This window comes from Lethenteron reissneri, chromosome 9, assembly GCF_015708825.2.
Source record: "Lethenteron reissneri isolate LAM-NWPU_2019-01 chromosome 9, ASM1570882v1, whole genome shotgun sequence".
Classification (NCBI taxonomy): Eukaryota; Metazoa; Chordata; class Hyperoartia; order Petromyzontiformes; family Petromyzontidae; genus Lethenteron; species Lethenteron reissneri.
The window spans coordinates 851089-868883 of record NC_083787.1 but is presented as its reverse complement, the minus strand read 5'-3'; the positions used below and the strand labels follow the sequence as shown (position 1 = coordinate 868883).

The following is a 17795-nucleotide window of genomic DNA, read 5'->3' as shown; positions in this document are numbered from 1 at the left end:
CGCGCTACAAACCCGGCGACCTGAGTTCGATCACGCTCAAAACGAGTACCTGGTGCGGTGTGTAAACATCAGGGTTCGGGAGACAAAGGCGGCCGGGCGTGGTGCTGGCTTTCAAAGGTGCTGCTCGCTAACAGCACTTGCTGCCACCAGTTTGTTCTCAAGGCCATATGGGGGCTCTTTGTCTTTGTGCGATGCCGCGCAGGTGTTCCCCGGGCATCAGTACCATGCCATGGCGCCACTGACGAGCGAGGTGCCCATCCTTGCGTGCGGGGGGTTGGCGAAGCGCTGGCTGGTACCCGGCTGGCGGATGGGCTGGGTCTTCATCCACGACCGCCACCAGATCTTCGGACCAAATGTAAGGCCAGAACTTCCAACGCAATTATGTGTGCGGTAATGTAATTAGAGCATCGTCATGGAATAAAATATCTTTCTCTATGTATATGTAACAGTACACACTGCAGTCAATATCGTCGTCGTCGTCGTTGTTGTTGCTGTTGTTACCAGCCATTAAATATCCACTTGCAAGACCTTAAGATATGGCAATGGCTTGAGAAAGCCTTCATCCACCAGTGGATAGATTATGGGTTATTCATGGATTATGCAGAGCATACATTTCTCATTATTCGAATAATAGTTTGATATATTACCTGCGATATGGGTCACTTATCTGAACCAATACATCATATATCTTCATCAATATATCAAACTAATCTTGAATAACGGTACATTCATGTAGTACTGTATAATCAGTGTATCTTGTTTAACATTTACTGCAAGTGTCCTTTCAAAAATCAACAAAATGACGTGCTCTTTCTTTAAAGACTGCCAACAAAGACTCTGACATTTCCTTCCCAGCTACACATCTAATTTACAAATGTATTAATAGTGTTATCGGTTGCATTTATATATTTTATTCTGTGATTAATCAATTTTATTAGCGTATTCCCGCCGAGGTGTGATAACTCATTTGCAGTTCAATGCCATAGCAGCATTGGGTCACACACACCCCACTGCAAAGACGATAGAACGTAAGCACAGATTCAAAACAAATCTGAGTAAAAGCTATAACCCATTAACGTGAATTACCATGCATCCTTTAAACTCATTGAAGATTTTTTTTTTTTTAGGAACTGACACTTGGCATGAAAAGTGGGAACAAGAATTAATATTGCTTGAGCGTGGCAATTATAATTAGGGCATTTACACACATACGCAAATGCTGTCGTATGTATGTTGAACTTCTTTCGCACCGTACGTAGTTAACGTGCTAATTGGAGGTGTGTAATGGTTAGCAAGCTGGATGTACAATCCAGAGCTCTGCGGTTCGAATCCAGCTGCCAATGGGGCCAGTTTTAAATAATGGTGCAAGATTCTTCACCCTCACCCCACCAGCTTGTGTCCACGCAGTGGTGTAAATGATAAATCACAGGCAGTAGATCGGAAAGGTCACATGTCATGGAGTAAATTGTGGAGATTCCCACCTCTTGTGGTGCATCTGGCCAGTGTGGAAGAGCAAAATACCTTTAGAAAAACGATCAACTATTTTACCAGGTCAGGCCCACTGAGCTAAATGGCTCTTTATTAGAAACGACCTGGCCACAAATGATAGCCCAACGAAGTAGCTTATCATGTGGAAATGTAAATGAGCCAAATACTCTCAACGCGTGTTTCTAAATCTGGAGAGAAGCTCCGAAGAACCCGGAGAAGAATCCACGTGACCACGGGGAGAGAGACATGCAAACTCCAAATATACAGCAGGCGTCAGGGTCAGTATTCAACCCACGATCCTCCTGTATACCAGGCGAGAGAATTGACATCTTGGCAGCAGTGCCGTGAGAAAGCAATTGTGAGGCTGCAACTTTGCCCTCGTCCTTTTAAACACAGATACGCGACGGACTGTTGCGGCTCAGCCAGAAGATTCTGGGACCCTCCACAGTGATCCAGGGAGCAATGAAGCGGATCCTGAACCACACTCCCAGCGACTTCTACCAGAGAACTGTGGAGTTCATCCGGGTGCGTCATGGGCCCTGACCCATGTGGCAGTTCACGCCCTCTGCATGAATGTAACCCAGCAACTCTGCTTGATTGCTGACCATGCATTGGTTGTTAATGCGTGTGTCTGCGTGTGACCGTGTGTGTGGGGAGTGGCCTCAGAGTACCTTGAGTCTCCCACAAGCGTGGTGTTGATGTCACTGGCACTTCGTGGCAAAAAGTGGACGTTGTTGTGGGGGACACTGCTGTAGCGGTTGGTGGACTGTGATACAAACCCGAATTCTTGAGTTTGATTCCTGGTCACGGCCAACATAAGCAGCAAATATTTAGACTAGTCCTGGGCCTCCCTTAAGCTGATTTAGTTAAAAATAAGTACAGAGTGTCATTTGTCAACGTGAGTAGGGTAGAGACACGGGTGGCCGTGCGTGGTTCTGGTCACACCGCTCGTCTCGTGCCAGCCTTCGTAGTTGCTCACTAACGGCACTCGCCCCAACAGCCTGGAACATGCTACGGCATCTTTGTGGGTCATTCGTTATTTTTCTGTTAACATTTTACCATATTGAGCTACACTTAACAGCCATGCAAGCAGGCCTTACACACTCTCTGTTGAGCAGATTTGCTTATTGCATAAGTGATATTTAATACAAATTGCATTCACAACAGCTCCGTTTTGAAGTTGACCCTCTTGGACTTTTTGTAAATCTTCAAATTAGTAGCTGCAGGGACAGCTTCTCGAGGCTGGAATGCATGTTGTTCGACACTTCGCAACACTTTGTGATTTAGGCTAAAGTCTAAACGGGCAAGGTTTTCGCACTCATTCTGAATAGCTATCCAATGGCTTCTTGATGCAACCAATCGGTACAACTCAAAAACCCATTGGAGGGCTTTAAAAATATATACATTATTTTATCATGTATTGCGTCATTCATATAAATTTCATCACAAAACACTGCAGAATTTGTACCGTGCAATTTTTCAGGATCTGCGGTCCTTTATTATCATCACGTTTGACCAATTCTAAATAAATGAGTGTTTCTACACGTGGAAGGCCAAACTGGTCAACGCCACTGGATCGCAGAACTTTGCATGCCTTTTGTCGGTGACTCCGCTTGGGGTTGACACTTTTTTTTTAAATGTTCATAACAAACACTTGCTTTTCATAGTTTAGGTGCACCTGGGTATTTTTGTCAACTCAGGAGATTTAAATAGAATACGGTGAGACGCGCGACAGATCCTGTGCCCACATGGTCGTACCTCTCGAAGGGTTTCGCTCAAACCCTTTGGCGGCTGACACAGGGAACTGGTGAGGCATCCGCACTTCAACCTGACGTCAAGACGCTTCTCGCTCTTCCCACAGGACAATGCCGAGTATTGCTACAACACCCTAACCGCAGTCCCTGGTCTCAAGCCGGTCATGCCGTGTGGAGCAATGTACATGATGGTCAGTAACACAGTGCAAACAATGAATCATCATGAAACAAAGCATGATATTCGACATAACACACGGTGGTGCTATCTTTTCCTACTTTAATACATTCATTTGGCGAGACCACAATTATCATGATTTATTTTAAATATCAATTAAACACCCAGACAAGGGCTTCCGGTTTCACAACGTTGAGGCGCAGTTGTTGCGCTATGAACTCTTGTCACCTCAGTGTGATTCCTGGCCACAGGCAAACATCAGCGGTGAGTGATTTCTGAAACGGTTATCAGCATCCCCCCACCTTTATCAACACGCACTCACCGGTTTGCTCACAACGGTCACACATTGGCCGATGAGCCGAGCCGCCTGAGTTTGATTCCTGGCCATGGCTCGCGCCATGCGGCTCTTTCAGGACTGCTCCGTGATGTTATTTATCAAGGACCACCATCTCATACTCACATGCATTGCAGGTCTGGAAGTATTGAGGGGTTTTTTTACCAATTTCTAAAAAAAAGGCTCTTCTTGTCAATTTGGTTTCAGACCCCTGCCCATGACCAACATAGCGTGGGGAGGGCTTCATCTAGCAGTGGATTGACACAAAGTTGTGAATACAGTGACATGGACCTGCTCGGAGAGGTGCCAAGGGTCGTCCTTGCGTCTGTTCCAGGCTTCATCTGAACAAAATATTTAGTTTCAGAGAGTTTCGTGTTTTTGTTAATTCTGATTTTTCAGTGTGACTCTCTGCTTAATCGCTCAGGTTGGAATACAGATGGATAAGTTTCCCGAATGTAAGGACGACGTGCAGTTCACCCAGAGACTCGTAACGGACCAATCGGTCTTCTGCCTCCCGGCCAAGGTGAGTGTAACCGTCACGCATGACTCACTCTTACTGAACACTTAACTCAGCGCGATATTGATTATGAGGAAGATGGCCAAAAAAATGAATCACATTAAATTGTTGCCAATCCTTGCGATAGCTTATGAAAAGATAATTTCATGGCCACTATAATTTACTGGGGTTCAATCCACTCCTCCTATCACAAGACAGTGTACTTACTTACAATGTGCCAGCACCATATCGAATTCCAATGTCACATAATTAAGCCATCAATATCTTTTGTTGTCCACTGGATTGTGATCTTTGCTACGTGTAAAGCATGATATAATAAATGGGCACTTGTACTAAGATATTTTAGTACAAAATATAATTTGATGTGGAAAGTTCCATCTTGTCCAAAACGAATTGAAAGACATTTCTAATTCTATTCAGGCACAAATTGGTTGTGATAACATTGCTTGCGAACATACATTAATGTGTGCTTGGCGGCTGTGACAAAACATAAAAAAACATCACTCGGTTATTTTGTTCACAAATACGGAAAGGAAATTTTGATTGAAATGTTTGCTATCTTTGATATTGTTTCGTGTTGAAGTATATTTTTTCAAGATGTTTTAGCATTTTTGGCGATTAAGTGACTTGTACATTGAGTTGCTGCGTGTGTGCGCATCTCAGCCATGTTTCTCTCCCAGCTCTTCCTCGTTAGAGAAACGCGTTGTTCCGGCGGAGTTTTACATAGACGGCACTGCTCAGGCACACTTACTCTCCCTGCCATACAGATCATGATCTATGCTGATACAGCACACAGTCTGCACTTGTAGTGGTCTCCGTGCCTTTAGAACCATCCGTGACAAAAAACAAACACAGCACAAATCTGGGCGTGGGATGGTTTCTCCATTCCGCTGTGAGGAAAAGAGCAGCGTTGCTATTATTTGAAGTAATTTCTCATGGAACAAAAATCAACTCCATTGCACATTGATGCTCGAGGCAATGCCGTGGCTATCGAATGTCCAGGCGATGCCACAGCACGGGGGCCCATGGGCCGCAGGTTCTGGGCTACGGAGATCGGCGGTGGAGGGAATTGGAAAGGGGCCTTCCATTTCATTCCCAGCACCAGGGCCCCGTGCCACTTTGTTTCAGCTTCTTGGAGCATTGTACTGCGGTACGTCTAATACGTCAGAGCAGATGAGCAGAATTGAGCTATTAAATTCTAACTAGCAGGAACCCGTGGAGCTTGGGCGGTGAAAGGATGGCGAATGTGTACGTTTTATCATCATTCCCTCTCCTACGCCTCACCCACGTCATAAATCACTCTGTATATATATAGTTCGGTCCCTCTACGCTGATGATTTCAATTACTTAACAGTCTGGAGTATGTTGTGAACAGAGCCATAGCTGGGCATTTTGGCTGCCGGGGCAAGGTGCCATCTTCGCGAGGCACTGCCCCACCAAAATACTTGAGCCACCACTGTGATGCTTCGTTGCTCCTTCTCCAACGATTCGGCTCCAAATGCAGGCAGCAGATTCCCTCGGGATGGGCAGTAGGGGTGGCCGCTCCACCCGCCCTGCCGTTGCTACGGCACTGGTGAAGGAGCACCGTTTAAAGTGATTTTTTTCTACACCAATGTTTGACGTTTCAGTGCTTCGAGTACCCCAACTATTTCCGCGTGGTGCTGACCGTGCCCCGCGAGATGCTGGAGGAGGCGTGCATGCGCATCCAAGATTTCTGCGCGAAGAACTACATCGGCACGCAGCCATAGTGCCCTGGTGATAGCAACAACGTCACCCGCCATTCACCACTGAGTGGCTGTGATGCACCTGAACCAGGGCAGGTCCACTTTGAAGCCACGTGACGTGATAGCATCACTCGAATCACTCGCACTGACACCCAGTGCTCAATTTCAGCCAAAAACTGCCTGGAGCCTGTCCCAGGAATTAGTTTGGAATTATTATTTTTGGGCTATTATTTTTCGTTTTAAACATTTTCATTGGATTATGTATGGTACAATAGAGGTACATGATTATGAATAGGCGTACCTTGCACACTAGTGGTGAACCTTTATTTCAATAAGTCCTACCTCCTAATAGGACTAGCAGCTTTCCAGAAAATATCGAGTCTAGAATGAAGCTCTTGGTAACACCACTGCACAGTGTTTTCGTGGTTGTGTTCTATAGCTTTGCGATGGATTTTAAGGGTTGCACTGCGTGTTGCTTTGGCGCGATTACGAATGCAAACTTCGGACTTCGTGCCGAACAATACGCACAACAACCAGAAAACACAGCCAAGAGCTCTCTCTTATGTTCAATTAACCTTTCTATTGTGTGTTCAACTAACCTTTGTATTGTGTGTTTGTGGAAAAATTGCAAGCAATTTATTTTCCATTCTTTGTCAGATTGTGATTTTTTTTTATTGCTATGGTTGGTATCATTATTTATGCAGGGTTCTTTTTCTAAACCATTAACATTTTTAACACGTTTTACCGCACGGGATTTTAACATTTTATGCCTACGTAAATAGAAGCATCCGACAATACTCCACGCACCATGCACTTACAGCGCTGTCCACGGCAGTTGCTCCCAAGTTCAAGTTAATTTTGTTGAACCACGTGAGAACTCAAAGATGTCAGCATGAGTCTCCTTTGCAATTGTGACACGTTTATTTGCGGTCACGTGCTCAATCGAAACCGTGTGAGAAAAAAATTACTTTGCTGAAATGTGCATGAAAGTGGCACCAGTTAATATTTTATATTCCTTTAAAACCATACACAGTCGATTGCTTTCCAGACTCGTGACAGACATGAAGACTGCACTGCCCCCAAGAGGAACACATTTGCAAATGGTATCACATTTTCCATTTGATAATACAAAACTATTTCCCGCAATGTTTGACATCTGTGCTATCGCAGACATGTGATGAGACGAATTATCTATTCACAAATCTTGCTCGTGGACTGATCTGAGATTTCTGAATATTCAGATGTCTGGTCAGACTGTGAGATTTCTGAATGTTCCAAAATAGATTATTCAGAAATCTCACTAATGTCGTGCTCTGTGATCTTTCTGACTATTCAGACATCTAATTAGAAATCTCACCGCGTTGCATCAGTCTGTCTGATAACAGTCTGCGGAAAAATCACTTCCCAGGGCCTTTCTCAAATATTTATTTAAGCAGATGCATTGTCTTTTAAACAGTCGAGTATGCACACTCTACTACGATATTTCTTTCACATGCAAGTCCAACTTTTACACTTATTTCTCAGAGCTTACATTTCGCCAAATTAAATTCCAAGCTAATCTAATAAAAATGTATCTTCTCTTGTGAAGTAAATTTTGACAAGTGCAAGACCATCACATCACTGAATAAGTCATTATTTCCCTTCCCACTCTGAAAATCATATACAATGTCAATATTACACACCAGAGGTGGGACAAAGTCATTGTTATGCAAGTCCAAGTCGAGTCTGAAGTCATCAAATTCATGACTCGAGTCTGACTCGAGTCCAAGTCACATGACTCGAGTCCACACCTCTGTTACACACTGGTTTCATTGATTCACGTTAATCCAGATCACCCCTTTTGTATCTTTACTGTTTACAAAACGTGCCAAATATTATGCACAAAAAGCTTTGCCGAGTCTTACGACTCATATCCAGGAGGGTCCTGCCAAGTTTTCGCAGTAGCGGGAGATGATTGCTATGTGTAGGAGGCGCCGCGGTGAGATGATCGTGGGTTTCATCTCGATCCCTTACGATGCCTGCTGCTGTATATTTGGAGTTGGCGTAGTCTCTCTCTCTCTCCGCGTGGCCGCGTGGATTTTTCTCCAGGTCCTCTAGTTTTGCCCCCAACTTTATTTGACGACTATAATTCCCACGTGTGACGAAACGAGCTAGTACGTGTGGCAAGGTCGCCGATGAAAACGAGTTAACAGCTCAGTGGGCTTTACCTGGAAATAAAAGTAATTTAGTTTAAGTTGTACGTATAATCCCAATCGAGTAATATTTCACATTTGGCAAACTTGGCCCATGGAGTCGACACACGAAATCTTTAACTTCCACTGTGCAGCAGACAGCGCTAATGTGTACTGCTAATGCAACCGCAGTAACAACAAGCCGGCCGGAGTATGAATGCTGTTCACTGAGTGTCATTACGAAGTTAGAGAGGGAACTCGGCTTATTCAAATCCAAGTTAATCATGTAAGTTGACTAATTTTCCAAAATGTTAATTGTTTCACTTTAACGGCCGACAGTGGCCTCGCGTGCCGTGATTTATGCATTACTTATTATAGCTTTGATTGTATACAATTCATCATGTCTTATTTTAAGTTAATACGTATTCACTGTATCCCAAATGTATTTATTTGACAAAATATAAAGGGCATATGCATTTTTTATCCTCTTCACGAATGGGTTCACGTTTCTTGATCAAAAGGATGTGTTTATACTTCATCGTGCTACTGACTTTCAAACAACTTTTAATCAAATTAAATGGCACATTCAAATAAAAAGTTAATTCGAAACCCAGTAACCATCTTTAGAACTGCTAGATAAGCAGACGATATGTCTCTGTCATTCACTGCGTGTCTCTCCACACACACTTGACTTGAAAAAGAGCTGCATCGCTTAATGAGTAATCTACTTCCTATTCGGATTTTTGTAAACTTTTTTTGTGTGCAAACCTATCGACCCCCCACGGCCTTTTGGGAGTATTTCAGTATCTGCTGATGAGAGACTGTGTGCCGAAACCGATCCAGACTTTGCATGTGCTGAATGAATGCTGCTGAAATGACGCCCTCCCAGAAGGCGGTGTGGGTGACTGCTGTGTTCTCGTGCGAAGAGACGCGCACTCGTTTGTTCATTAAGAGTTGTCTACAAGGACGCGAATGATTGTTTTGTGTTCTGTATCCTTCAAAGCAGAACTTCACAAATCCCAAAGCAGGCTTCACACTCACTCGCATCACCGCTGTCCACGTGTTGCATCGTCCTTCTCTCCATTCAAATGCAAATCGGGTCACTGCACATTACACACACCTAATGATTGGTAAGAAATACATGAACGCCGCGGTGTGAGAGCACTGAGCGTGAAGCAGGCCGATTAGCGAATACTTCTCGAAGAATGACAGCCGTTACACGAACATTTAAAGTCGTCGTTCAGCGTTGGCTGCCCTGTGCCTCACTTCCCTGGCCCCGTCTCAGTCAATGGGGGTTGTGTGACGCCAATTGGAGGTTGTGTGACGCCAATTGGAGGTTGTGTGACGCCAATTGGAGGTTGTGTGACGCCAATTGGAGGTTGTGTGACGCCAAAACTTTCACCGCGATGGGCAGTGCGGTCTTGTGATGAATAAGTTAGGGAGTTGGGGGCCAAGGCCGCGTCGGATATCATTCGCCGCCGTGGCCAGGAATCGAACTCAGGTCGGCTCGTGTTAATAGCAAAGTGCGCTAACCACTGCGCCACCACCCACCACCGCCTTAGGTCACGTGCTCACATCTCGTCTGTAGCAATGCTTAACTATACAATGTAATGCACGTACATTTATATGACCAGCGGGAAACAACATTGAGCTATTACCGAAGATGATATCACCGTGATGGTATCAATGTACTGTTTTGTCCAAATGTAAGTGAACATTTTCGACGTGCGTGTCAACAGTGAACACGTGTGCAATCGCGCTGCACACCTGGCTGCCCACACCCAGGTGAATGGTGCAACAGTCTTCTTCCATCCACGTCCAACATATCCGACCTTATCACGTATCTGCCGATACCTCAGTCCTGACCAAGCCAAATAATGGTCGTGCTTATTTTGATTAAAAGTGTAACTTTCATTCCCCTACAAGTGATCCATTTTAAATCAGACGGTTATTACCATCAATCTCATGTCAATGCAATGGGGTCTTCAAAAGACTCACTGTGTACATTTGTTTGCGTGACAACGATGTTGAGTCTCCACGACGCTTTCAGGTGCCAATGTGTCTCCAGCAATGGGCTGCTATATATCTTTTGCCATTTGTCGATAGCATTGCTTTATAGTACATTGAGATCGTCTCACAATGTATTTTGACTAGACGGCATATTAATGACACGGTTATAAGTACATTGTGGTATAGCTGCGCATATCAGGGAAAATATCTGGGAATGTACCATATTTTAGTGATTTTGGTGTGTTAATATGTGTTGATATGTACTCATTAATTACACCTGTGGTTTTTTGAGATTCATGAAATAGTTTTGGAATGTTTATCAAATTAGCCAGGGCAACAATGATATACCTCATTTAAAACCTCACACGCGTTATACAACTGAAGTGAAATGTTGCTGACTTGCATAAACACAAATTAAACATGTCTTAAAATCAGTGATCTTGTATGTTTGTTTTTAATGAACTTAACTATTGTTATCGATTATAAAGGTGTATATTGCAGAAATGTTGTAAGTTGATTAGTTTTACACGCACACATTCTGGTATTGTACACGGAATATGTTCCGTATATAAAATACATCACTGCCTAACATATGGGTTTGTGTTCAACTCTAAGATATACGGATTCATGTCTCGATAAACACGGCCAAGAATACACCACCTTGGCAATCTGCCACCCCACCGTCGCTAATAGAGACACCATCACACGTCTTTTCTATTTCAACATTTGCCAACAGACTAATTGGACCTTACGGGTACAGTATAAGCCGATGACTAAACGCACCCGGAATGAGGCCGTGCCCATCGGACACCGCAAGGCTGCAGCGGGATTGAACCTCGAGAGTGCCTCGAGGATGGGTCAATTTTGTGGGGGTCACATGAGATCTGGACCAGCCTGAAATTAACGGGTGACATTTTGGGCAATTGCCCTCTTCACAGCATATAGTGAGGCCAGAGTGGCTACATAAATAGATATATAATGTGACGTGTCAGACATTGGCCAGACATCGACTTGGATTGTTTTTTTATTTTTAGAGCAGTGTTTATTGACGATTGTGTTGAGTGTTTTTGGGATGTGTTTGTGTAGCACTGCCAACGCAGTCACCGAATTATTTGTTGGAGTGGATATGAGTTGGAGACAGCGCTTATATAACGGGGCCTGATAAGAATTAGATTAGACAAATGTTCCCTAACTGATTTACATAATCTACTTAGTGATGCATTACAGGGTTCAATTCTCATTTCAATAGAATAAGATTTGATTCATTTACTTTTTGATTAAATCGTGTGGGTATGATGTCAATTTTCAGCTCTCCCCTCTACCACCGAAAACAGTTAATAAAATCAACTTGTCACGTGGGCAAATGTGCCACATTTTTTCCCCTGTAAACCGTTGGGATGTTGAAATGCGAGTAACATTTTCACAATATTATGTAGATTTTTTTACCTGAAGTTAGGCCAGGCATTAACGGCTGGGCGTGTTTGAGATGTGTCTTTAGTTGTGCCTGTTCACCACTGTCAAGGCAAACATCAATGTGGCAAGTGATGTTTGAAACAGTCCCTGGCATCTCGCTTCACCAACCCACGTTGGCCAGCGTGGTGAGGTATGGTCAAACAACTCCGCTTTGTCGAAACGCACGGGGGTGAGGTGGTGGGGGTGAATTCAGCAATGGACTTACAAAGGGCTGTACAGAAGTTTTAATAGAACGATTTATAGCGTAAAAAAATCAAGTCTAGTAAAATAATACATAAATGCATTGAAATGAATAAATTATACGATAATCTATCTACGGTACTATATAAATAAGAATCTGCTAGCCACTACGAGATGGCTTCAGGAGAGAGTTCGTGCACGGTTGCCATTCCCTTGCTATTCCTGCTGATCCTATGAGAATAAATAGCACCGGAGCGCAGGCGACAGTGGGTACCTATATGGCCCATAGTTTGGGTGGCATGGCCACAACCACGCGGCTGTGGCTTGTCTTTAGAGTCTAGCTTGCGAAGGAGACGTGCGCATCGGCATGGTGATGTTGTGGTGCGTTTGACGGTCACACGACCGGTGTCTACGAGGAGGCATGTCAAAGCCAGGAGGTTGCAAGGTTGACGTCTCGGATCAAGTGTCGACACGCTCGGCCGGTTTTTTTTTTATCAAAAAGTCGCAGAAAACATCCCGGCACCCGGCGCTAGGTGGCGAAAGAGGATTTAGAAAGGCATTGAATGCAACGGAGGAGCGGTCGTGCCTCCTTTTAACAATGGCCAAACAGACGCACAAATTACGGCCCCGCCGTTCATTATCTGGGCATGAACAAACACTCGAGGGCGACGTCATCGTGAGATTCGTGGTGACAAAAAGGGTTCACAACACACTGGGAACAAGTGAGTGGCGAGCGGAGACAGCCCTGCAATCTGTGGCCTGCTCACGCCGCTGCAAGCCACGAGATGGAGCGCTGGAAAGCTCCCTGAGAAGGGTATTTGGCCTACTCTTCCTCCGCTTGCCAGACGTCTTGGAGGGGGTGTGAGTAACCCACGCTTTACCCCACCACGCGATGCGACTTTCCGTACCACTGATTTGACTGTGGTGTACACGTACTGCTGAGGTGGGGGAGTGAGAACAAAAGCGTGCCCATGACTTTAACTGCCGCGCCGGGAAATCAAACCGAACCGGCGACCTCTGAATTGCAAGTCCAGTGGGTTCAGCAGCACACAATGGAACTGTTAATGCGTGTACAGTACTACTAATGCAGTATATTTGGTATTCGCAAGGTTAGCACAAAGGTATTGTGTGTCACTGACGAGCAGAGTCTGTCAGTAAGGGGCTGGGGGGAGATGTTACGCCGTAAGTGATTTTACCCAGATAAGTGATTTGCGACTACTTTTTTCCAATCTGCCAAAAAATTCCCACCGTCACGCAGGCACAAGAAGAAGAAGAAGAAAATGTCACTCCATTGTTTCACGTGCCGTGCCGGGAGATAAAAAAAAAAACCACTAAAACCGGCGCGACCTCTGGAATTGCCAAGTCCAGTGTGCTAACCATTAACAACAACACCACCACAGCAGCATCCTTGGCATACTGTGCACTAAGGGGTAATCTAAATCGCGTGCAAGAGCCCTCGTGGAAACACATGCCACTGTGGCTATCAGCAGGCAAGGCAAACCCACCCATTAGTCTGCTTGCCGGAAAGGTGTAATTTCAAAGGAAACCTGTTAAGTCTCAGTGGGTTTTTTTCACCCACAAGTCTGGCTGTGCTGGGAGGGTTGGTTGGGGAGGCTTGGAGTTGAGTGAGATGAAATCAGCCCCTAATTGCGTCTAATTCCAGGCATTTGTCAAGTTAAAGCGGGCACTTTTCCTTTCCAGCAGTCAAATTACTCGAGCTACACAGCGCAACTTCTATGGAGTCTTTTATTGCTTCGTTTTTATTTTTATGCTCTGTATTTCCTTCCAATTTCTCACTGATTTAATTCTCTCACCTTCCTTCCTCAGCGTCTTCTCTCATTTCCATCTCTGCGTAATTTCTTTGTCTTTTGAAATTACTCGTACAGTTGTGCGAGGGCAACAGGCTTTAAAAAAATATTAAACACTTTCATAGCCAGCATAGTCTGGCGCGTAGAAAATATTCTTAGCAATGTCAACTCCAAAAAATGTTGTCTTCTTACAAACAAACGTTAAATAAACATTCGCAACAACATTTTTATTACAATACACAGTGGCCAATAAAAGTTAGGCTTCTGAATTAGACACATTTACGTTTTTATTTACAAACAATGTCACCATTATATATTCACGCCACGATGTATGGACATCGATGTCGAAATGTCAAGCCACATCTTTCTGAAACGGATGAACTGCGGGCCAAAGTGACGTTTCAGATTGTACTTTATATCTCGTTAAACTAACGTTTTGGCCACCCCGTATCAGTACTTGGTTTAGAATTTGTTTTTGCATGTGTTCCAATCTACCAAAGAACAATTTAATAATACGTAACTGTTTTGTAAGTATAATATTGAATGTTTGATAAAACTAATAATAGTTACACAGTACGAGTTGAACGCTTTGGCTCGTTCCCAGTGACAGATGCTTGCGTCAGAACGTCGAGGGTTTGTTTTAAGGGAAACTTAAGATAACTCCCATCTACTTTAGACATGTGTACACGTACCTAAAGTTCAAACATTAAATTATTAATAAAAACAGGCCGGTACAGATAGTACACGAAGCACACGATATTAAGCAACAGCTGCCACTCGCCTCGGAATCGTCACAACCATCTTGATCGAACATGCTTCACGCGAGATGCTTCGCAGATTGTAGGAGCCACATTTCTGGACGCGACCACGCCGCGATTTCGCTGCTGTGTGTGTGCGGCTCTCAGACGCGCTTGCGGCTCCTGCCGCTCGGTGTTCGGCTCTCGGCTTCGCTCCCTGTGGCGCGAGATCTTCTTCGGGAACTGAATCGCCAGCCCGTGCAGCGAAACGTCGGACATCATGCAGAAACAACACGCGGCACAACCCAAAAACACATCGGAGAGCTAAATACCTTCATGTTTGGCAGTGGATGTGACAAACCACATCATGGTGACATCCACAGCACCGGACGGGTGAGCCCCTCGACACGCCTGTGATCTGTTCGAGTCACACGTACCGGCAACAGCTCTTCGCTCGAGCAATCCCTCATGCTGGTGGCTCCAAGAACAGTCTCACAGGCGGGTGGCCGGGCGCTTCCCTTCGTTGCACCGAAACTTTGGAACTCTGCGCCTGAGCAAAGCAATAATCTCGCGAGTGTTGATGTCTTCTCTACGAATCTTAACTCCTTTTTTAACACTGGATTTTTACACGAAGATTCTTATTTCATGGTGTATTACTATGTTTTGTTACTTTTATTTATACTGCATGTTTTTTAGTTTTGTTAGATAATTACAATGCAATCTACTGGTATAGATGTTATTGTTTTTGGTTAAAATGTGGATTTCAATATAATAATTCGTTTCACCATATATATCACGGTTGCTGAGCACAAGCCTCAAGGCACAAATTGCCAGGTATCCAGCAACAAGCAGCACTCACGTTGCGATGGATGAGCGAGAAGGGTTCATGCTTCGTGAATTGCGCAATGTTCTCAAAACCTGGGGGGGGAGAGAGAACGGGAGAAAATCCTCTATTTCTGTAAAGCGCCCTGAGTCGCCGTTGCGTTTCGACGCGACAAACACGTTCACATCGCTCTGTTTGTCGGTGTCATTAACTCGACCGACTTAATTTCACGCAAATGAGTTTCCTGCGGAGCGCAAACAGCGACGAAGTGAGGAAGGATCGGCTCCATATATTCTCACCGAACAGAGAGAGGCAGCCATCAGCGCTGCCATCCACCGTTTACAACATTTTTTCGTAATTTTAGTTTCGGTTTTGTTGAAGAGTGGAATATCCTGCAGGAGCCGGTGAACAATCAACGAGTTAAGACGAAAACAAATAAGTAGAGAATATGTCCCCTTCACATTTCCGTCTTGCCGCGCAAATATATACATGTTTAATTCTTACTCTTTGGTTCTTTCGGTAAAGTCACGTAGGTATAAAATAAAACATATCATTCTTACACAACCCATCAGCTGCATGGCTTTCTGGGAGTGTGTCAATTTCAGCAGTCTTGTTTCATGACGAGCAAAGCTCTGGACCGGTTTCGACATTGCAGGGTCTCATCGGCAGAACCGTGATTATATTTCGAATTAATAAGTAGGTCAGATTAACCCTTTAATATAAGATACCACGACTGACTTTTTTACAGTCAATATTGCTCCACTCCCAGTTTCAAGTCGAGAATTTCGGCCCAGTCTCTCTCGCGAGCGAGCGAGCGCGTTGCTGGCATCAAGCGTGTTCGTATTTTGCGCACACGGGGTTTTTTCTTTCCCTTCCCTCTGTGAATGTCTTTCATCAACGTGACCTGCGAGCTACAGTCCGACTCCTTCCTGTGGCTTAAAGACTTCCTTTCATTGAGGTGGCAAAACATCATGCACGGACCTTATATGCATGCACGCACCATATGCGTCATGTGTACTGTACACGATTTTCAGGTCGTTTTACTTCAGTCGAAAAGGCCAAAGGGTCACCGGATAATGGCGTAATACGCCGTTCACTTTGCTCTGTTGGTTGTGTTATTGACGCCGGTCGTTTGTTCCGCAGAAAGGTACGTAGTCATTGACAATCTCAAACAATGGGAGATTAAAGCACATATCTTGCTTCAAGGTCAAAGAATGTTTTTTCATCCTCACATTTTTGTTCCGTGTGTAAATTGTTACTCAGCGACAATTTGCTGACCCGCCGGATGACGGCCTCTCCACACTGTCTCAGTCTGGCCATACTTGCTCACGCCAAGTCCGTGTGGGTTGATGGAGCAGGAGCCAGGACCAACTCAGGTGTCACTCACCACAGACGCGAGCCGTGGCCGGGGGTCGAACTCGGGTCGCCGTGTTCAGAGCACAGCGTGCACGCAACGCTGCTCTTCTACTCCCTGCACATGCGGTTACACGCACACGCTTCAACGGAGATAAAGATCACGGAATTCATATTCGCGGTGCCCAATTTAATTGTACCTGGGTCACACTCTTCCCTTAAAAGCCTGCGGACAGTGTGGTGATGTGTAACTGAGTCACCTGTGCTGGTGTGTCCTTTGAGACACGTGATCTTCAAACTATTTGAGCAGAACGCCTTTCAGAGACAAATGCACAAGTGCGGTCTATTATTAAGAGCTTCAGCAGATGCAGTCTACTCGTGTATTCTCATTATACATTGGAATTTTAGTCCCCATGCATTCGCAGTGACCAGCGTGGTGAAGTATGGTCAAACAACCCCCACGACCGACAAAGTGTGCGGGAGGTCTTTGTCCGCCTGTGGATTGACGGCGGGTTTCTCGGTAAGTACGAACACACAATTTGTTTTTTCTCCGAATCATTTTGTCAAAAACAACAGGTCACCATGGAAATATATGTATCAAAAACTCCAGCAACATATTAGTAAAAATGTACATCAGCACAAGAAAACATACAGTGACACTCCGACAAAATGATAACAAGCCATTACAAGTCAAAGTGCTTGAAATCCAATGTTTAGCTCATGCACCTTCCCATCACGCGCTTGCAAGATGAGTGGCAGTTGCATATTTTGATGTCTAAAGTAAGAACAATACCTCCTCTTGTTATCCACAACTGGCAAAACACTGCTCTGGGAAGATTAAAAAACGGCTCTCACATTTCTTGCCACATAGGGTTAGAGACCAGAGGTGGCCAAATTCCTGTTCAGACACAAATAGGGTAACTTCTATTTACCGTGGCTTCGTTTTTTGTACAATTGAAACTGTCTTGTACTCTTTCATATTTAAGCACAACCCAGTCTGACCTGTTCTCCTCGCTTTAGTGTTTCACACTTCCACGGGGCAGATAGAGTATCTTAAAAAGGATTCCTCTTCATGAGAATGGCAACTTTGCTTCAGATCAATAGATAACATCTCACAAGTGCCTGCAGACCTGGCATCTGGGGGGGGGGGGTTGTAACGGGAGATAAAGCGATAAAGAATATATATAAAACCACGGTAATTGCAGGGTGTCTGCCATTTGCCAGGTCATAAAAGTTCAACAATTAATT

The 17795-nt window shown here is 44.6% G+C and overlaps 1 protein-coding gene across 2 annotated transcripts in view; it reads left to right on the top strand.

Moving 5' to 3' along the window:
- The window catches only part of TAT (tyrosine aminotransferase), a 31601-nt gene extending 20994 nt beyond the window's left edge, over positions 1 to 10607 (top strand). Inside the window, exons 8-13 of one of the 2 annotated variants that reach the window (XR_009754895.1) lie at positions 203 to 355; positions 1885 to 2013; positions 3350 to 3433; positions 4176 to 4274; positions 5897 to 9499; positions 9542 to 10607. Coding sequence is in view for 1 of the 2 variants with exons in the window: in XM_061548579.1 (XP_061404563.1) it covers positions 203 to 355; positions 1885 to 2013; positions 3350 to 3433; positions 4176 to 4274; positions 5897 to 6016 (585 nt within the window). In the remaining variant the exon portion in view is untranslated. Of the gene's footprint in view, positions 1 to 202; positions 356 to 1884; positions 2014 to 3349; positions 3434 to 4175; positions 4275 to 5896 lie in introns of both variants that reach the window. The other variant, XM_061548579.1, reaches the window with a different exon arrangement.
- Positions 10608 to 17795: the final 7188 nt, after the last annotated feature.